This window comes from Populus nigra, chromosome 7 (genome assembly GCF_951802175.1).
Source record: "Populus nigra chromosome 7, ddPopNigr1.1, whole genome shotgun sequence".
Classification (NCBI taxonomy): Eukaryota; Viridiplantae; Streptophyta; class Magnoliopsida; order Malpighiales; family Salicaceae; genus Populus; species Populus nigra.
The window spans coordinates 12,921,679-12,944,161 of NC_084858.1; the positions used below are offsets into that span (position 1 = coordinate 12,921,679).

At 32.8% G+C, this 22,483-nt stretch overlaps 2 protein-coding genes across 2 annotated transcripts; both read right to left on the reverse strand.

Moving 5' to 3' along the window:
- Positions 1–1,615: 1,615 nt before the first annotated feature.
- Positions 1,616–6,260, reverse strand: LOC133699616 (amino acid transporter AVT6A-like). Its single transcript, XM_062122927.1, has 6 exons — positions 5,612–6,260; positions 4,990–5,509; positions 4,609–4,761; positions 3,787–3,990; positions 2,778–3,243; positions 1,616–2,072 (listed from the first exon to the last, which is right to left on the reverse strand). Exons 2-6 carry the CDS (start codon positions 5,408–5,410, stop codon positions 1,934–1,936), a joined length of 1,383 nt encoding a protein of 460 aa, XP_061978911.1. The 5' UTR covers positions 5,411–5,509; positions 5,612–6,260; the 3' UTR covers positions 1,616–1,933.
- Positions 6,261–15,728: 9,468 nt separating this feature from the next.
- Positions 15,729–18,983, reverse strand: LOC133698734 (pentatricopeptide repeat-containing protein At3g02330, mitochondrial). The gene has a single exon (XM_062121768.1). It carries the CDS (start codon positions 18,920–18,922, stop codon positions 16,229–16,231), a length of 2,694 nt encoding a protein of 897 aa, XP_061977752.1. The 5' UTR covers positions 18,923–18,983; the 3' UTR covers positions 15,729–16,228.
- Between the last annotated feature and the right edge of the window lie 3,500 nt (positions 18,984–22,483).

Genomic DNA, 22,483 nt, shown 5'->3' on the forward strand with positions numbered 1-22,483 from the left:
CTCTTCTTTTTTCTGCTTCTTTCCTTCTTTTTAAACCTCTCTTTGTCCTACACCAACTTTGATATCAAAGCAAGGCTTTTTAGTTGTTCCTACAACTAAATGATTTATCAAAGGACTTGTCAAGTTCCTGAAACTTAGTAGTAATTTATAAACCCTAGAATTTTTACAATTCTTATAAAACACGTGATCCACCAAAAACAAGCTAAAGAGAAAAAAAGAGTACTATATCAACTAAGCAAGATCAGTAGTAACATGAGAAAAGTATAATGGTATAAAAAAAACTAGTCAAACATACCCTTAAACATTTTATACCCTAAAACCCTACCCTCTATTTATCTTCTACGCCAACAGAATAACCACCACATTCCAGCCATCATACATTAGTAACACACCCACCAACCACCACATAGATTAACCTCATCTTAAAATGTCGATCTATAAAACATGCTGGGGATTTTGATATCAAAGACTTGAGTGCTTTGAGATAGTTTATTAAAATGAAATTTTCAAGTCTAAATAAGGTATATTTGTTATTCAAGGAAAATATGATTGTTAGGATGTATAGCAGTTAGAACACCAATTAAAGCTAACTTGAAGTTTTAGCCTGCAAAAACTAAAAAAGTGATGAATAAGGAGCAATACAAAAGTCACATAGAAAAATTAATTCATTTGGCCCATACATGTCATTTCTAGTAAGTATGGTTAGGCAATTCATGCATTCACTTGGCATGAAACACTTTGATATCTTTAATAGAATTTTAAGGTACTTGAAATGGATATTTGAAAAGAGTTTATTGTTTAAGAAACATGAATATTTACATGTTGAAATCTACACAAATGTAAAATGGGTTGGAGTTATAACTAGTAGAATATCAACTTCTGGTTATTGTACCAATATTAGAGGGAATTTAGTTATTTGGTGAAGCAAAGCACAAAGTATTGTGGCAATGAGTAATGTAGAAGCTAAGTTTAGACCAATTTCACATGTGATTTGTGAAGTTTTGGATTAAAAGATTTTTAGAAGACTTCAAGATTCTTAACTCCTTGCCCATAAAGATATATTGTGAAGTGGAGTAATCTGCAAAATAAATGTTTCAACTATCGAACAAGTTGTTAATGTACTTACAAATAGATATCACAAAAAATAATTTAACTACTTGATCGGCATGCTAGCAATGGAAGACATCTTAAAGCTAGCTTGAAAAGGAGTGTTGTAAATTAAAAGATTCTATATTAGATTGTTTATAAATTAAAAAATAAATTTAACACCAATCAACTCCTACAAATTTAATCTCACTTCTTAATTAGAATATATGATTTGATTTTGCATGTCTTGTATTCTCTTTTAAATAGAAACCTTGTATAAAATATTTTGAATCACAAAAAGTATCTATAAAATACTCTAACTTGATGACTAAATAGTTATGGTTCAAAATAGAAATTTAAAGCCCAAAACACTCATTTAAAAAAGTATATTAAAGTATAATATAAACCATAACTTCACTTAATTGCTTAAATATTTGCATCCAATTGTGTCATGAGTTTGTGGACATGAGCCTGTCATCTAGACAAATTTTTTATTTTTTATTAGTCCACCATGGACAAGACTCAGAGATGAAAGCAAATTCATATAATATATATTATGTGTCTTAATTTCTACAGTTTCACTCTCATCAACATAGCAAATTCAAGCACAAAGCAGCACACTAAAACACATAATTGGGGTCTACGCGGATGGACCTCACATACTCTAGCAAATTGATTTCATACATCGATTTCTAGTGTTCTTATTAAAGTTCTAAGTTGCATCTTGCTATAGGACTTGCACTTTCAACTTGGGACCAAAAAGGATTTTTCGGCCAATCAGGTATCTTACATGGAAAAATATATCTATTCGAGTCCATTCACCAACGTTGAATAGCAGCAAGGCAGCTCATTCACGAGGCGACGGGTTCTTTTTTATCAAGGCATAGGCATCACTGTATATGGCCACCCCATTGGAGAAGACGGCAAGCGCAATCATAAAAATACATATGATCTTGTCTCTCTTTGATGCTATATTGTGGCGATCCCTGAAACAAGGCAAGAAAATAGATTAAATAAATTGGTTAAGCATTATTCCAAAATTACAGAACAATGATAACGCTCGAGAGAAATCAAACAATAATGGGAAAATACATCCTCTTAATGTGGCTTTTATTGGTGGTTAAGCAGTATTCCATTAATGTGGCTTTTATTGGTTGGGAATGTCAAAGAACTTCTTGACCAGAAGCTTAAGTTTTTGGGAGAGATACCAAGAACGATTCATAGAATGTTTTCTTACAGGTGGTTTATAGTTTATATGGTGTATGAGTTCAAAGAGAAAGCTACTCCAACCAAGTGCTCGCTCCATGACACAATAATGTCGGGTGCACTGCTCTAAGGTTTTGGATATGATGTCTAGATGAACACAAGCAAAATATACAGGAAAAAAGAGATTATTGCAACGCTGGCCTTTTGTTTAGGTAGTATGAGCCGACATATTGCATTTATCACAGGTTGTCCAGCAGTCAGTTTATTTATTTCACAGGGAATCACCAGCCAGCAAGTTTTTCTTCATAATTTTTTAAACCTACCATTATCACTTAGATAAGAGTTACTGATTAAACATTTGCCAATGTCTAGTCTAAATGGTATTTCTACAAATTACAACATACAAATTATAACAATCCATTAAAAAAAAATTTCAAAAAGAAAAGGATAGTTGCTGAACTTGCAAATTCAAGTAAAGAACTCACCTGAGAGTGATGGAAGCAGGAAAAATGAAACCAAGGCAAACTGCAGCAGTTGCTCCAGTGAATTGGAAAGCATCCCAGATGCTTGGAATGAAATTTGCACCCAAGAAGATTAAAGCAATAAGCCCAATGGTGATTAATGCAAACCTCGTGTTTGCCTGATGAAAAGGTTGAGCTGAGGGAAAGAGGAGGCCATCCAAGTTGAGTCTTAATGGAAAGAAGACAATTGGAAATACTAGCATAAGATGAGCAGCATAACTAACACGAACAGCATCATTAAGCAGAGAACTGTAAGGAATGCCAAGGTTGGTGTCAAAGTTGGCAAGCACATCATCAAGAGTTGCATCGCCAAATAGAAGGAACCCAAAGATGCTTGTCATCATGTACACAGATGAGCATAAGGCAAGTGCTGTTCTCACAACTGGTTTTATCTGAGTAGAGTCTTCAAGTTCATTATCTATGCTGTGAACTGGAAATGATGTACACAATGATCAGTACTTATTAATCACTGGTTTAGATTCAGGTCAGATATTCATAGATCTATACCCAACCATAAGAACAAGAATTACAATGGTTTAGATTCAGGTCAGATATTCATAGATCTATACCCAACCATAAGAACAGGAATTACAATCTTAATTACGTTACCATGAGTAAACTAAGAAGGTTATTTGAATAGATTCATGAACAGGCAAACAATCCAAATATTTCAAGACATCATTCAGATTCAGAAATTCAGACTATAAGGGTTAAAAGAATCGACCAGCATACTGGTCCACAATGGTGGTTAAACAAAAACAAGGTGACTTATTTTCGTTGTACTAAAATATGCTGCTTAAAATAGAGAAATTATGCATCTTTGATTTTGTTTTTTTGAAGGATTCTGCAACCAGTCCTTAAGATGGTTACTACTGCCTACATATTCATCAACCTATGTCCTATATTTATCAATCATCAATTTTAACAAGAACAGGGTTAAAATCCAGTTCACAGGTAAATTAGTATCGCATACCATTGTAATGGCAGATATATGCAGTGACAAGAACAGGGACTGTAGTGAAGAGTTTCCAGAAGGATGTCATGTCTGTTACATCGGGCATCAATCTGGGCATCGCTATACTTCCATTTATCAACTTGACAATTGTGATCCCCACAGTGATGATAAGAAATACAACTGCTAGCGCGACTGATAAGGCAGATGTATAACTTAAAGAATCTGCAAAGATACATGGCATAATCATTCTCCCTATTGAAGAACCAAACATAAAATGGTAAAATAATCATGTAATTATTACAAGCAGCTAAAAGCTAGTATAGGATTAAATTGGGCTGGAAAAGATATGATTTTAGGAGTTCACATAGCAAAGAGAGCGAAATAGCAGAACAAGTGAATAAATAACATATGCTATATGGATGTTAAAAGCATTCATATCAAGCATAGTTCACAAGAAAAAATAGCTAGAATGGAAAGTATCAATATTAACCCTTTTAGCAAAAAAAAGAAATTTGAAAAAGAGCAAAAGCAAGTTTTCATCCATTTTACAACTAATGGTCTTCCTGAAGCTCTTGATACATGGAAAGTTTCCTGCAAAAAATTGCTCTTTTGCTAAGAAGAGGAAAAAAAAGTCCTACTAGTAAAGTAGCCATCAGGCCAGCACTCCAAATCACCAGAATCTGTGCAAGGTGCCAAAAATACTGTAAATATAACACAGTTCGGTATCAACAATTGCTAAATCTCCTTTGTTTTTTCCTTTTGACTCGATGGGGATGCACATGAAAAAAATGAGAAAGCAGCTAAATATTAACTCTTTCTGACCAAGTCAAGACAACTTACCAATTCGCTTAAAGCAAGCCAGTGGAGAAAATACAAAAAGTGTTGTGACAAGAAGAACAAAGGTTCGCGCATTCCACCAGTGTTCTCCGAACCAACCTTCAAGAACACCTGCATGGTGGGATCCACTTGAAGATGTTCCAGACAGCACATCACCTTCAGTTAAGCAAACACAGAACAAATTTCAGGTCTTTCAACTACTATTAAGCATGATCCAACTGGAGTAGAAATGAGAACCACAAAAACATAAAAATTATAATATAAAAAAATCCACTAACTAGATATAACTTCACAAGAACATATAGGCAGGTAATAAAAGCATAGAAATATAGCAATAAATTAACATACACATGACACATGACAGATAATGGAAAGAGATCGTACCAATAATAATCATGTACACAATGAGTACACCAACGTTATTGATTAAAACAGCAACTTGCAACATAATCCTTCCAGTTTTTCCAAAGGCATCCCCCATAAGTCCCCCATAAGAAGCACACTTCCCTGCCCTGCTAAACCTTAGCAACATCTCAATTGAAGCCTCTGCCAGGAAAGCCATGAAGATGATCAAGGAAACCCCAAGAACAAGGCCTAACACTTTCATGGTGGCAGGCAAAGCCATGATTCCTGCACCAACTATTGTAGTTGATAAATTGAACACAGCCCCAGTAAAGGAAGCTCCATTAAACTCATCAAAACCAACATCCTCTTGCCTTTTAGGCAATAAGGGAGCATTCTCATCTACTGGCTTGTTCCTCCTTGATTTCCTCTCCTTCTTCGAAGCAATACTTCCAGTTGTCATCTTTCTATTATCTTTAACTGGTTTCTCCAATCACAATTTTCAAACTTTCCACAAAATCTACAAAGCAGATTACCCTCCTACTGTCTGCTACAAGGATATCTGTGACATTAAAAAGGAGAAAAAAAATCGCCTTCAAAACTGCACAATAAATGAAGCTTGAATATTAGATTCAAGTAATTAGCAAAGTGAAAGAATCCTGACCTGTGTACTTTTGTAGAAATCCAAATAGGAACTCAATGCTTCGGATTTCAAATGAGCTTATCAGGATCAACTATAAAACCCAATAGCCCTCAACAGTACAATTTGCAAAGCCCAGCTTTAAAAACCTTTCAGAAATATTTTTTATCCCTCGAAACGTTACTAAACCAATTACAAAACAACCCAGATAACAAAACCTCGAATTTTTAAGCTATAAAAACAACTAAATATTCACAGTCATCAAAAGCTAGGATCTTAGTTATTAAAACAAAAATCCCAGAAGTGACCATATATAAATACCAAACCAATCAATTTACAGAGGCAAAGCAACAACTCTTGAAGACCCAGAAGAGAAAGAAATCAAGATTGAGGGATTTAAAAATCAAGAATTTGACGGAAACAAAGGAGCCAAATGTAAGAAGATAAAAGGGCTGTTGAGTTTTTACAAAGAGATAGATGCCATGCTTGATGTCTTGTCTTTGATTTATAAAGGAACGAAATAATCAATCAGAAGAAAGAGAGCTTGTCGTATGTATGCACGGTCTTGTCTGTCTGGTACTGAAGAAATACACCCATTTACTCAAAACGAGAAAAATGACGATGGCTATATATAAAGAATATAATAGTTATAAGAACCGATCAGAGTCCACCTTGTTCAAAGCTTATGTCGTGGATTGACCCAACCCCAAGGTTTCCGTTATGAATTATCCTTACTCAAGCTCGGGTTATGAATTAGAGGATTAATCTGGTATTAATCTAGGTTATTTAAAATAAAAATTCAAAACAATATATATATATATATATAATGAATGTTGAAATCTATAAAATCTCAAATCTGAAGTGTTTGACTATTTCTACTGAAAATAGATTTTAGAAATCCACTCTTTGAAAGAAAGAAGGATCTAGCAGCCAATTATGAGCAATTTTATGTGATTTTGTTCTTGATGAATAATTTAGTTGCTCATTCTGTTTGGATTTATATTGATAGAGGTAGATTTTGTATGATATTTAAATTTCTGTGCAAGTCCAATTAAAATTAAAAAATAAAAACAGACTTGGATTATTTTCCAATTTGGTGGTGAAAAAAACAAGAAACTTTTTTAATCCAAATCATTATTAAGGGAGAAAATCTTCAAAAATAACCTATCAGAAAACAAATTATGTAAAGGATGCAGAAGGGTAGCATCCCGAGACCAAGAACTTTGAAAAATCCAACGTGTAACGTGTGAAGGTCCAAATGGGAGATTTGCTTGCTGATTGACATCCACATTATCTTATTTCCGGACGTCTGATCCTTCACTAGTTGTAGCTCAACCAATTATATTGTTTTACAGCTCGTGATATCCATAAATATTTAGACTTTACTAGTAAATAAACTCAAAGATATTGAATCTCTCATTTTACTAGATTCACATGTATGGATATTAGAATTCACATCTCACGAGATAACTTACATATATTTAGACTCAATACATAACTAAATCTAATAATATGAGATTTGATAACTCGTATAAATCTGACAACTTGTTAAAATCATATGTAATTAGATTTAGAATATAGCTGAATTCAAAGATATTAAGTTTGATATCTTGTGAAATCCATATGTGTTTGGGTTTAGCGCGTAGCTGAACCTAAAAATATTAAGTTTGGTATTTCATCATACCTCACAAGTATTTGAGTTCACTATATAACTGAACCAATAAAAATTGGATATGGAAGCAATCCAGACCCCACAAATCTAAAAATATTAAGTTTGGTTTGTTTTTGTGTTTTAAAAATGCTTTTGAAAATAATTAAATTTTTATTTTTTTTATTTGCTTGAAATTAATATTTTTTTAATGTTTTTAAATTATTTTAATGTGCTGTTGTAAAAATAATTTTTTAAAAATAAAAAAATATTATTTTAATATATTTTTAAATAAAAAATATTTTAAAAATAATTATTACCACAAACGAAACATAAATTATGACCTTAATTTTAACCCTTTTAAACCCAAGTTTAAGCAAAAATAAGTACATCTATTCATAAATGTAATAATGGAGATGGATCCAAGGAAGCCACGTTTTTCGCGTAGTTTTGTCATCATTGAAGCGACAGTTCTAACAAGGGAGCTAAAAATTATTATAATAAAGTAGTGTCCAAGTTGGCGATTATGTCTATTTATAATAATCAATTAGGAGACTAATTTTCCCCCAACCCAGTAGTTAATTCTGTCTTCTTTATCATGGGCAGGCCTTAATCACCATGAATAAGACTACATTAAAAACATGGAAGGCTTACTAATCATGATTACTCATTATTACTCTATAATAAACATGAGGCTATGGTTGCGCCAACTTGGAGGAAATTCGTGATTGTGATCCACTATGAATCCAGACCAAGCAATTTACTGGCATGTTCTCTTTAAATATGAAGCATTAGCTTCACACATAAGCAGTTTACTGATTAATGAGACAGATCTAATATTAGTTTATTATAAAACAAAAGCTCTAGCTAGGTTTTGAATTTATTTGTTAGGAGTTACTAGTTAGAGTTTTGATTTATATATTTATTAATTTTAGGTTCTATATAATTAGTTAAAGTATATACAAGCTAGTTTATAAACATGATGTTAATATATATATATAAAAAAACAAAAGCTAAATTACAATTTTGAGGCTGTTCTAGCAAAGCTCAGGAGTCATGAATTGAATCTTCATCACATTTTCACATGTTCTTGTGTCTGCGTCGTGAGAGAAATTGTGGGGGTGTGATGGTGAAGGGTGTGGGTCCATGAGCCCAATAGCCCAAGAAAAGTCATGATAATGCAAGTAATGGTCCCCCTAGTTTCACCATCAAATAACCATTTTCACTTCGACGCGGGGACACGTTAAAGAAAGGGAATTTTGGTGCAAGAAATTCTGACATAAGAAGAAGCAGATGGGCTATGAGTGGCCATGCTTGACTTTTAGTATTGATCCCATCCCATGACTTTCAAGTTTAGTGTATATCCGATGGAGATGATTAAATTATTGAGTTGATTTAATTTTTTAATATGGTATTATAGTTTTGATGATCAATAATTACGAGTTTGAATCTCTTTATTTTTATTTATTTTATAAAAATAAAATACAAGATAATTTGAACATGTATAAATTTAAAACTCAAATAGTTTTTCTTTGAAGAGATATATTAGAAAAAATTAAATTTATTGAGTTGAAACGATTCTTTGAAACATATTCAATTATTAAAAAAAGTTAGGAAAAGGAAATTATAAGGTTTCGCATGTCACAATTTACAACATTTTGCACTTAAGCTTTCATTCATTCATTGAGACATTGATTTGCATGGCAAGAAATTTTGAGAAATCTTTTCATACAAAAATTAAATAGAGATGGCCGTTTAAAATCCCATTAAGAACAAATCTTGTTTTTATATATAAAAGTTAATAATAATTAAAAAAAAAACTCTACCTAAAGATCAAAATGTTGATAGAGTGCCAAGTTTTTCTTCACTTGAAGGGTGCTAGATTAACATGAAAAATAAGATGCACCGATGGAGTCTAACGTGGATGCTTATCTAATAATCTCTAGCATTTAAATATTCCATGGATAGCATATGAGGTTTCTTATTCTCATTCACAAGGAATCTACTTTCCGTTTCCGTGCAAGGATCGAATAGCTTCCAATGTCTTGTTTTAAGTCAAATTCTACAAGTTATAATTTTGTTATATTGATCATATCATTTTTTTTATTAGTTTTAGTTTTCTCTTAATTTTTTAACTGTTAAACACAATTTATTTTCTAATGTACAAAATACATCAAATTTATGGTAGATAAATAATATATTTTGCTTAAGTGTTGTGTGAAACTAGAAAGAAATTACCCTGTAACAGTCAAAACAAGTAATTGTCAATTGTTCAATGTGGACCGATGTTGTTTTTAGGATTAGTATTTCAAATAATTTAAAATCAAATGGTTTAAAATGAGCATGACAATATTTTTTCAAGGTGTGAGTATATTTCTGCTTTTAATTGTGTTTGGTTAGGTTGCACTAGAGATCTATTGAGCCATTTTATTTCTTTCTTTTCTCGTATTATCCTCTCTCCCCAACTGGGTTTTTATTGGGCTAAGTTGGGATAAAATTTGAGATAAAATTAAAAAATTAGTAGAAATTCATGGTCAAAATTGAACCAGGAAGAGAAAACATATAAGAGTTCATAAAAAATTATAGTCCAAATTGAAGAGATATTAGAGAAACATGGACTAAATCGAATGAAAAAGAAAAAAATATTTGACGCATGTAACCACGTGCCAGCATGCGAGGAAGGATGTCGTGTTTTTGCGGCACGTGCAATGTTTAAATTCAAGAGTTTTTACCAAGATTTTGAATTATAGACTAAATTCAACAGTTTTTACCAAGATTTATTCTAATTAATATCTTACATTTTAAGATTCAAGATATTTCATTAATATTTTTTTTTAATTTAAAAGACGGAACTTGAGATATGAGTTTCTAAACTAGATCTCACCAATCCAAGCATTCCAGTTTTCTCAAAACCTTTTTTCACCATTAGAAATTTTTTTTTTAACAAGATTTATGCTGATTAATATCTTACATTTTAAGATTCCAGATATTTCATGAATACACACACACACATCACTTTTTAGACATTAAATATGATACAAATAAAAAGTATATCTATTCACTAATAATAGTGAAATACACAAAATAAAAAAAATAAAAAATAATAAAAATCAATGAAGCTTTAGATCCTGTTTGTTTTTGTGGTGACTACTACATTAAGTTGAAACCACAAAATTGTGTTGTTGGGTTAGCATATTAACCACACTTTTAAACTCATAGAATCTATAGCGTGACTTGCTTTTGTTGAATACTGATCATAGTTGCACAATATAAACTAACACTCCATGAGATAGTTGATTTTCTACTATCCAAAATAATCCTTTCATTGCTTCACTTGTCTCCTCTCTCATTTATCTTGTTGGTCTTCTCTCCATTATTCCTCCTTCCAATCTCTTCACCTCCCAAACTTTCACTTTCTTACCAAATCTCTTTCTAATTATTAGATCTTATATTCATTTTTTTTTGTCAACAAATCATTCGAACACCCAAAAGATTACCCATTCCTAACCTAAATCTCTTTCTTAAACTCTAAACCATACACTAGATCTGTCTCCCTGTTTTATTCTTCTTGGGTTCCCATGCTTCATAACCTAAAAGACTGATGATCTTTTAATCTATTCTTGTTTACATATTTTAAAGTTGTATTAAAAATGAAAAAAAAAAATGAAGACATATTCATGTTATACACTTACATTTTGGATTATTATGCATGCATTAAGCATATCAATTTCAGTAATAACATTATTATTTATTTTAGCTCATGGCCTAAAATTTTATCTTATAAAACAATCTGCCATAATAATCATATATTGGCTAGAAAATTAATTTCATATTAAGAACACATGCTTAAGCATTCTATTGTATAGTCTGATCAATTTATTCATACATGTGTACTAGTGTTATATTATAGAAAGTTCTTCCTCAAAAATATGTAGGCATTCTGTGGAACTTTGGGTTGACATTTTGAATGTTTTTAAAAGGATTACTATCAGCATACAAAAGATAATACTTTACCGATCATTATTGCATGGAACAAACTGCAATTCTACAATCTCACAACTTTCGTTCATGCCATGATGCTCATCTTATCCCACCAGTGTCCTCCACCATACTGTGATTAATGTTGAAACAATCTACTCCATGGCTAACTTTAATTAACAGCACACAATGCTAACAATATTTTCCAATAAATCATCACATATTGTTTGTATATTAACAGTTTAATTATATTGCTTCTAGAAAATTAACTTATTAATTGCATGTTAGAAAGCCATTTTAATTGCATATATTTTGTGATATTTGTATCAAAGCAATTGAGAAAGGCATGCAACCGAACACACATTTCGACAAAGCTAGATGAGATCAATAGCTTTAAAAAGCAGGCAAGCCATGCATTAACAAAAGCAAAATTGAAGAATAAGTAGAACAAAATAATAAAAAAAATTAGAGAATATAGAAGAAGTTGATTTTCAAAACAGGAGTTGTGTTGCACGTGGGCGAACGACATGAGGTTTCAAGGAGTCGCCACCTAATTGTTTGGTTCAGGGTCACTAGGAGACCTGAGTATATTAGTTTTATTAGAAATTCTAGGGTAAGGAACTGATTTTGACCAGGAAAGGTATTAGCACCCTTAACACACCTTAACTGAGGTAAGCTGCATTATGTGATTTTTATATGATTTAAAGGTTTTGATGAGTTGCTAACCGTTGGCCAGTTTATGGCTAAATTTTTTATTTACTCTTATAAATAACTCTTGCATTTTGAATTTATTATAGGCTCGTATGACCAGATAAATTCTTATGGGAAGGGTTCTTGTAGGTGCCCTGACAGAGTTCAACTATCATGGAAGGCGAAAGAGTTTTCCACAACTCATGTACTGTGGTGAATATTTAGAATAATTTTGAGAATTTTCTGACCAACTTCTAGTATTTAAATACCAGCCTACCTGTAGGTCTAACATTTATACTAGAATATTGACTATTTATTCTTATGAATTAAAAAAAAAAAAGAGAGTTATTGAAATATTAGTTAGGTTCTCATGACTTTAATAAACTAATTATTATATCAAAAAATAAATGCAAATATATTCTTATATATAAAAAAAATGCTAAAACTCACCATATATTTTTATTTCTTTTTAAATATGATTTTTCTTTATATTTGTTTTGAGAAACTTGGTCATATGCATACCAAATAAAAAAACATTGCACTATACATTAAACAGAAGGTTTTGAATCTAGCAGTTGTAATGGACTTCACTTTCAAATTTGTAAAAGCATATCTTTCGAGCTTGAAATCTTCAATAAAAGTAGACTTCTACTGTTGCTTTTCTTTCTTCTTATCTCTAAAGCCACTAGGGACAAACCTTTGAATCTTTAGTTAGTTCTTGAACTCAATATTGAATTCCTTAGACGTTAGCCAAATTTCTTTCTTTTTGTGTTTTTTTCCTGTCATATTACCTCTCCTTTTATAGGATGATTCAGAGCTTTTAGATGAGTTTGTTAGGGTTCTAACAAACCAAATCTAGGCTAGTTTTATCACAAGATAAATGGTTTTAGATTTAGGTGGTTTTGATCAAACTTGGAGGCAAAGGTGAAGTGTTTTAGCCCTTCCATCTTGAGAGAAGTGTAAGAAGCCTTTGATAAAAACTCTTTAGGAATTTTTAAGTGCGAACACATGAAAAAGTTGGGTGGTTTTGTGGAAATGGATATATCAATCAAGGCTAATTGGATTGGCCACTTTCATGACTTCGTCAGAGCAATTCTAATGTCATCATCATTGAAGACCACCTAAAGTTAGTAGAGAGGGTGCACGTATTTTGTTAGGATCTAACCTTGTTTAATTTGAAAGTTTATAAATTCACATTCACTCGCTTGAAGGTGCCAACTCGATCAGCTCATAATCTAAAAATTGAGTGATGACTGATTAAGAATAAGATGTTGGGCTTCTATGGAAAAATTGAGATGTAAACGTTCAATTTCATGAAAATAAGGTTGTAGAGGGGATGTTCCTCATCCATTTATAAAAAGAACTGCCTGTCATTTTACAGTCTAAAACTTCATAACGAGCTCTTGAAAGGTGTCAACCTGATCATTGCGAATTGTCAAGGAAAAATATGAACGAAGGCTGAATGATATGTTGTCTAGGTTAAATCCCTCGAAATCAAGGTTTTTAATTTGAGATCTGACATACTTGATTTTAGTCCATGCTCTTTTAATTGTGACATGCACCTTTAATTGACACAAAATTTTTAATTGTATGCAATTTAACCCTCGTCGGACTCAAAAATCAATCCCGAAGTTTAGCACCATTTTCATCTTGGTCCATGGTTTTTTATTTATGCATTTGGACCTTTAATTGACCATTTTCATCTCGCGCCATTTACGATCTGGTCATTAGCTTTGAATTTCTTTACTCAAACCTTTAATTGGCTACAAAACTAAATTTTTTTACAATTAAGCTCTTGATTTAACCAATTAAACTTTTCAAAATTTAATTCCGATCCCCAAATTTTAATTTCTTCTAATTAATACCCGAATTGACTTCAAAAAATGATTTTTCTTGCAATTAAGTCTTCAATAAAATTAATTAAGCCTTCTAGAATCCTTTTTAGTCCTTACTCATCTAAATTTGTATTTCTTTACCTCAAATACAAATATTTTCACCAATGGAGCATTTTTGTCAATCAAAATCGAGTTGCTAGTTTTACCAATCTTATACATTCTAGTGCTTCAACTTTCCCACTTGTTTTTTTGGTCATTCATCATCAACTTGGGCAGTTTTTTAAATTTTATTCATGTGTATCATCTTGTATTTTTTAAATATGATATTATATTTATAAATATTATGGTTATCAATAGACTTGGTTTGAATTCTGATATGACGGGGTGGGTGATGGGACAAGGAATGATACTAATGATATCATCTTGTATTTTTTAAATATGATATTATATTTATAAATATTATGGTTATCAATAGACTTGGTTTGAATTCTGATATGACGGGGTGGGTGATGGGACAAGGAATGATACTAATGAGAAATTTCTGCTAAGGTTTTCTGATGCGTTTTGTGGTACATGCAATTAGCATCACTAGCACTACAGAACCAAACTCTGGTGGTGAAGTTACAGCAGACAGGTAAAGATGCCTTTGTTAATATCAAGTATCATTACAAAGGAAGTGGTGAAAATTTAGTCAAATTCTCTGCTACTATATCTGAGGTGGGTATTAGCAGTTACATTCTGAATAAGTCGGCTTTCACATTAATCATTGGAACCGGAGAAAACCTAGTCTTTCTTTACCTCTATCTAAACTCTTCTGTTTCTTTCAAGAGTTTTAAATACCGACTAAATTACCATTTTTTTTCTTTTTTAAGTAAGGAATAAGTTCTGCCTTTTGGGCGTGTTGTCTTTGTACAACATTCAAGTCCTTGGTCTGAACATTTTTTACTTTGTTATGTGAACTCCTGTTCAGGCAATTAAGAACATCACTCAAGTCCCTACTTTGAACATTTAGTTTAGAAACTTTGCAAACTCTTTAGCCTTCGAGCCTAATTTTACACACATCTGACTCCCATTCAAGCACCGCAATTACTAGAACTTGTGTCATGGATTAATGTTGGGTTCTAAATTCCTTTCTTTATATCCTTTCTGTTTACAGTTGGACAAGGCCCAGAAAAGTGGACCTGTTAGTGAAACTGAAGTGGCATCCGCAGATTCTATATCTGAGCTTGAGACTGTGAGAAGAATAGTTGCAGGACTGCTTAGCTTTAAGCATGTTTTGATAGCGATGTTCATATCACTGATTTCGGCAATAGTATACATATGTCAGCCACAGAAGCTTCCGTTTTGGTGAGAGCAATGTTACTTCTTCTTGTGCTAGAAGCCCAGCAGAGCAGCATTAGGCACAAGCTTTTAAGACAGATGAAGAATGACCTAGAAGATTTTATTTTGGCAACTTGATTTTCTGTAACAAACACACAAATCAGGAGGAAAATCTTTGGAAATGATAAATAGCTCTGCTCGGTTCAATCTCATGCAAGGTTGGATTTTTTTACTTCTTTTGAATAGAATCATGTGCGCTACAGGAAGAAATTTACTGCGACTAAGGGCCACTCTTGCTCTATATTTTGTTTTTAACGAAAGGGCACGCCAAAATCAGGAAAAAAAGAGAGGAAAGGATAAGTTCTATTAGAGAAGAAATCAAGCAATTCTGGAAAAGAACAGTGGTCACTTGGTTAGATTCCGATCACTCGACTGAGCAATAGATGCAGTTCTGATCAACTGGCATTGGAGATGGGACGGCCTATCATAAATCTGGCAAACAGGCGGGCTTAGATAGCCCAACCGAACAAGAAAGTGAAGGAGAGTCCATTTTCACTTTATTAGAGAGCGAAGGTGCAGCGTCTACCGTGGTCCATGACCAAGCAGAGCATGTAGTACTTTCACATGATCCTATCGCTTGGCAACCAATGAAACGATTTAAAAGAATTGCTAAGGTATAATGTCAAGATCTTTGTTCCCAGATTTGTGGATAACCAAAATGATACACCATCGAGAGGACAAGAATGCAGCGTACAATCTTGAAGGTCTTCCTTTCTGAATCTAGGAAGTGATTTGATACGGTTTTACAACTTGAAAATGCTCCTTATGGATGTCTTACATTGCTGTAAATTGACAACAAAAACTCGAGACAAATTTTATCCGGATTCTGGAGCTATTTGATGGCCAGTTTTCCAACATCATTTCTGATCCACGTTTTTTTTTTTTGATAACTCAACTGCCGCAGTTTCCACTTTCCAGGATTTCCCAAGAGTAAGCGATATGTACCCGCCTGGGTGAGAAGCTCAATTGGAAAAAGGAATGTGCCTGGATAGTAATCTGAGGTTTGGCGTAGGCTCTATATTGTACCAAACAAGAATGTTAATACTGCGTAACCTACAATCTTACTGAATCCTCAGGACTTCTCAAACCCTTAATTCTAAGATCCAGCCATCAACATGTTAAACTACTGTATGCGCAGGTTCTTAGCTCTTCTAGCTGCGCAGGTTCTTCTACTTCCTCATCAAGGAAAACATCACAATCAGGTATATATCCAACTGACTGCATCTCTCCGATTAGCACTCCAAGTTTCTCATATATCTCTTCGTGTCTTGGATGGCCTTTGTCTCCAACAAGAAATGCATGCACTTCATCTTTCAATTCAATCCAGCTACAACCTGGTTCCTTTTTCAGTTTATTATGCCTCATCATCTTTCTCATCTCCGAAACATTACCCCACATTCCTGCATCAGCATAAATGTTTGATAGAAGAACGCAAGCAGAAGAGTCTTGCGGATCCAATTGCAAAAGAGCCCTAGTTGCTTTTTCTGCAACCTCTACATTCCCATGGATCTTGCAAACACTAAGCAGATTTCTCCAGATAACAGCATCAGCTTCGAAAGGCATCTTTTGAACAAGATTCAATGCCTCATCAATGCGCCCTGATCTCCCTAGTATGTCAACCATACATGAATAGTGCTCAGATTGAGGATCTAAACCGCACTCACTCAGCATGACATCAAAGTAATGCAACCCTTTATCAACAAGCCCCATGTGTGCGCATGCTCTGAGGACAGAAACAAAAGTTGCATGATTTGGCTTTACATTCACAAGTTGCATACGCTCAAAAAGTTTTAATGCCTCTTCTCCAAGACCATGATGAGCATAACCACAAAGCATGGCGTTCCACGTTACAAAATCCCTGTTAGGTGCTTTCTCAAACATCAGCTGAGAATCTTGCATGTTTCCACACTTCGAGTACATATCAACAAGAGTGCTGCATATGTACACATCTGATTGCAGTTCCTGCTTGATAATTTGAGCATGTATTTGCTTCCCAAGACCAACAGTAGCTAAATTTGCACAAGTATCAAGAACTGCTGCATAAGTGAAGTTGTCTGGGTTTACACCCATTTCCAACATTCTTGAAAAAAATTTGTGAGCATTCTCACTTTGTTGTAGCAGAGAGAATCCAGAAATAATAGCATTCCAAGAAACCATTGTCTTTTGTTCTGTTCTGTCATGGATTTTATCCGCTTTTTCTATCATTCCACACTTGCAGTACATATCAACAAGGGCAGCTCCCACAAATGAGTCAAAACCCATTCCAGATTTTATAATTCTAGTATGGATCTCCATGCCGGTGTTTAAAGCTTGTCGACCAGCACAAGCTTTCAAGACACTACCATAAGTGAAGTCATCAGGTTCCATTCTTGAGTGAATCATTGATGCAAAATGGGCAAGTGTTTCCTCTTCGTTTCCATTCTGCTCACATGCTGCGATAATTGCATTCCAAGAGACAGCGTCTCTCCTTTCCATCATATCAAACAGATCAGAAGCTTCAGCAAGAGCCTTGCATTTACCATACATGTCAAGGATGGCATTTGCAACACAAATATTTGACATAGAAATACTCTTAACCGCTAATCCATGAACTTGACGCCCCTCCAAATCTCCTCTGATGGATGCACAAGCATTTAATGCTCCGGATAGAGTTATTTCATCAAAACCAAGGCCACTCTTCAACAGAAGCTGAAATGACTTCAAAGCTTGAAAGCCTCGATCACTTCTGGCATACCCAACGATAATGGCATTATACGATTGCAAACTACATTTCGGCATTGAGCTAAGTACCTTTTGAGCATCTGCCATCCTGCCACATTTTGCATACATATCCAAAGTGGCAGTTCCTACAATGATGTCAGATCCAAAAGCACTCTTTAAAGCATGGCTATGCAACTCTTTACCCAATCTTAATGCTGACAATCCTGCACAGGATCTGAAAAGACTAGCATAGATAGATTGACTAACCCCAACTCCCACCCCTTGCATCTCCTTGAACAACTCTAAACCCTCAACATTCCGATCATTTTGAACACAACCAGCGATCATTGCACTCCAAGAAACCCAATTCTTCTCAGGAAGTTCACCAAAAACTGAAAGTGAATCATCTAATCTCTTACACTTTGCATACATACCAAGCAAAGCACTCCCAGTGACCACATCACAATCAAATCCAAACTTCACCACAAGTCCATGAACCTGAATTCCCAAATCACACTCTTCCAAAGCCCCACAAGCTTTCGAAACAACAGCAAGACTCGCTCGGTCAAAACCCACACCGCACCTCCCCATCTCCAAAAAAACATCAATGGACTTCCGACACTCACCATTCTGCAAAAACCCGGAAATCACTGAATTCCACGACACCACGTCTCTCTCCGGCATCTCATAAAAAAACTTTCTCGCAATATCCATTTCCCCACAACTAGCATATCCAGAAATAATGGAGTTATAAGAAACCACATCCCTCAGATACATCTTATCAAACACCTTGCACGCATAGTCCAAATACAAACATTTTATGTACATTTGCATCAAACAATTGGACACAAAGGTTGTAGGTTCAAACCCACAAAAAATCATTCGAGCATGTGCTTGTTTGCCAGGATTCAGAGAGTTCTGTTTCGAGCATTCTTGGTAAATATGAGAAAAAGTTCTGATCTTGGCGGGTGGTTGGGTTTGGTTTTGAGCGAGTGTGGAGAAAGTGTTGGTAGGTATAGGTGGGATTTTCTTGTATAAAGGTATTACGTGGTAAGAGAAGAAAAGCCTTGTTAACAGCCATAATTGAGAGGTGTGGACTGCCATGAACCATGGCACTCATGCTTTGGCGGGTCTTGCAGCCTTTAAAATTCTGTTGTTATCGTCCTCTGGAATAGGTTAACTACAAAAACGTCCCTAATCTATATTCGTTTCAGCAATATTATCCTTTAACGATTGTTTTAATCAATTTTATCCCTTGCCCAAATCTAGCTTTGTCATTGAAGAATCACCGACAGTAGCAGGATAACTTCAATGATCATCCACGACTAAAATCTGATCGCACCAATTATTTAGTTACTTGGTATATATTTTTATTTATGTTAGCAATAAAGACATTCTGAGATCAGTTTTTTAAACCATTATTAGTGAGTGTTTGTTTTTATATTAAACCAGTATTTTAAAATATTTTTTGTTTAAAATATTATTAAATTAATGTTTTTAAAGTGTGTTTTTTAATAATTTTGATATGCTGTTATAAAAAATTTTAAAAATTATTTTGATATATTTTTAATTAAAAACTATTTTTTAAAAGTAACATACACTACATTATCAAACACTATACACGAGTTGAGTCAAAATGTTTAGATGATGATAATGCTTTTAAAGGAGTAAGAAAAATTTTAAACTCGAATTATTGATTCAAATAGGTTAAATAAACTTGATTAATTTAATAATATAATTATAAAAAAAGCCAACAATAATAATGACTAATAAAAAAAAATACTTGTTAATATTATAAAAATATACTCTCTATTCTAAAAGGTTTCAATGATCTTATTTAATAACAAAGCAAAAATTAAATGAGAATGAAATAACTTTATATAGAACAAAAAATGAAAACACATATATAGCTCAATCACCATCCAATTAAAAGAAACTAAAAAAGGTTCTTTTGTTATTATTGCTCATCTTCTCACACAACATTATAGATTTGAGCAGTGTTTTTTTTTTAATTTTTAATTCGATCCTCAAATTTTATTTTGTGTGATTTAGCCATTTTGATCTCAAATTAGCACCCAAATTACATATTTTTAGGAGGGGGGTTGAATTGAAAAGGAGGGGACTAAAGTGAAAAGAGTGGGCATAATAAGTAGTGGATTTGAAATTTATTTCAAAAGTTCATTTTTGTCCCTCATCTTTTTGAGCTCAAGTAACATGTTCATGTAATTTTCAAAAATTGAATTTTGATACCAAACTTTGTTTTTCTCACTTTCAGTTTTTTTTGGGTGAAGAAGAGAGAAAGAGTAGCTAGATTCTGGCTTAGAGAGAGAAAGTTGTTGTTAGTGATGATTTCGGCCACCAAAACAGTTGATTTTTGTGTTAAATGATTTCTTATGATGAGAATATTTCAGATTAGATTTTTTTTTACTTTGAAAGTGTTTAAAGAATCAGATCTGAGTTCAGGAAAATCTTGGGTTTCAAGTTGATTTTGGGTTATGTATTTTTGAAAGCCATAAAGTAGTTTAATAAGGTTCCTAGGATCTCTTATAGGTATGTTAGATCAAAATGGGTTGAAGATGAGTTTATTTATCTAAAACTATAGGATCCTATTTTTTCAACCACTGTGGTGGACAAATTTTAGGAATTCCTGACGAAATGTCAATTTTTTAAATGATTGAGGTATATAACATGTCATCCGCTCCATTAGCTTTTTTTTTTTATTAAGATAAAGGCCTGTATGCGAGTCATTGCTTAATGGGCCAAGCACTAGGCTTCGCTTACCAAGCCTAGCTATGCCTGGCTTACCAGGCCTCTTCTTTTTTTATATAAAACAAAATTCATTTTTTATTTATTAATTCCTTATTTTATATGTATTTTTTAAAATAATTTTTATGTATATGATTTATTTAATATCACTTCTTTGTGATTTTCCCGTTTATTTAGCCTTTTTTAGATTGTGATTATTTTTAATGATATTGAATGTGTTTAATTTTTAAAGAGATTGATATGATTCATTTGTGCTTTATTTAAAATTTTATATAGATTATTTTTTAAAAATATTGATTTTTTATAAAATTTTAAATATATCCAGTCTTACATAATATTTCTTTTCTTTTATTTTATTCAATAAATTTTATATATGTGTCAGTTTTTATGATAAATTTATTTTAATAAACAAATTTATTAAGCACAACAAGGTAAATTACCCGTGTTGAGATATTAAATATCTTGATCTATATTTTTCTTTTAGTTTTTTCAGTTTCATTTTTGTTTATTATTGATGATATTTTTTTCATATCTTTGCACAATGAGTATTGATTTATTTAGTTAGATGCGTGCATAAGTTTTTCGATTTACTTCTAGGAATTTTTTATGTAAAAAAAAAGTTCAATGATTCTGCATGTTCAATTGTTTTTTTTTTAATTATGTTTTGATGTTTTAGATTTTATCCTTATTCCTATGATTTTGTATTTTTTTCCTAGACCTTTTTATAAAAGTTTTATTTTCTTTAATCTCACCTTTCAATCCAAGTTTATGTTGTATTTGTTTTTTTTATCATTTTGATCTTTATTCTTTTGATTCTTGTCCTTTGGTTCATGTTTTTATTCTTTTTAATTTAACTCTCAAATTAAATGGCATAGCGTAAAATGAAAAAAATGGCAGATAATATACACCTGGCAACGCAAAATGGTAGATAATATACACCTGGCAGATTAAATGGCCCATTTAATCTCACCCTTCAATCCAAGTTTATGTTGTATTTGTTTTTTTTTTCATTTTGGTCTTTATTCTTTTGATTCTTGTCCTTTGGTTCATATTTTTATTCTTTTTAATTTAACTCTCAAATTAAAAAAAATTGACTCATCCAATGGCATAATGCATTTTCCTTTCACCTGGTAGATAATTAGCATTGAATCTCCATATACATCAAGTTTCTCAACTTTCAACTCTAAAGCATCTTCTAGACCAATGATACAAGCTTCATATTCAACTATGTTTTTAGTGCACTCAAACGACAACTTCATTGAAACAAGTTATTGCTTCTTTTTTAGGGAATTATTACTGCTCCTGCCCCATTCCATGATATGTTTACAACTCCATCAAAGTACATGGTCCACTATTCATTCATTCAACCACCATCCTCAACTGATAACACATCCCCATTAGAAAGATCAAAATTTAATGGATCGTAGTTTTCTACAACATTATTTGCTAAATTATCAGTAATTGCGCTACCTTTTATGACCTTAATATAATATTGTATTCTGCCAATAACGCTTACCACCTTGTTATTCATCTTGACAAGTAAGGCTTTTCACAGATATATTTAAGCAGATTCAATTTTGATATCAACCAAGTAGTGTAATACAATATATATTGCCCAAGTCTTTTTGCACTCCAAACCAAAGCACAACATAGCCTTTTTATCACAATGTACCGGGATTTATAATCATTAAATTTTTTACTCAAGTAATAAATGGCTTGTTCTTTCCTCGTAGATTGATCATGTTGGCCTAACACACACTCATAACTGTTTTTGTCACTGTTAAATACAAGATCAAAGGTCATCTCGGCATAAGGGGTACTATCAGAAGCGAGTTATGTAAATACTTCTTGATCTTATTGAAAGCTTATTAGAAATCTCTATCCTACACCCTTGGATTT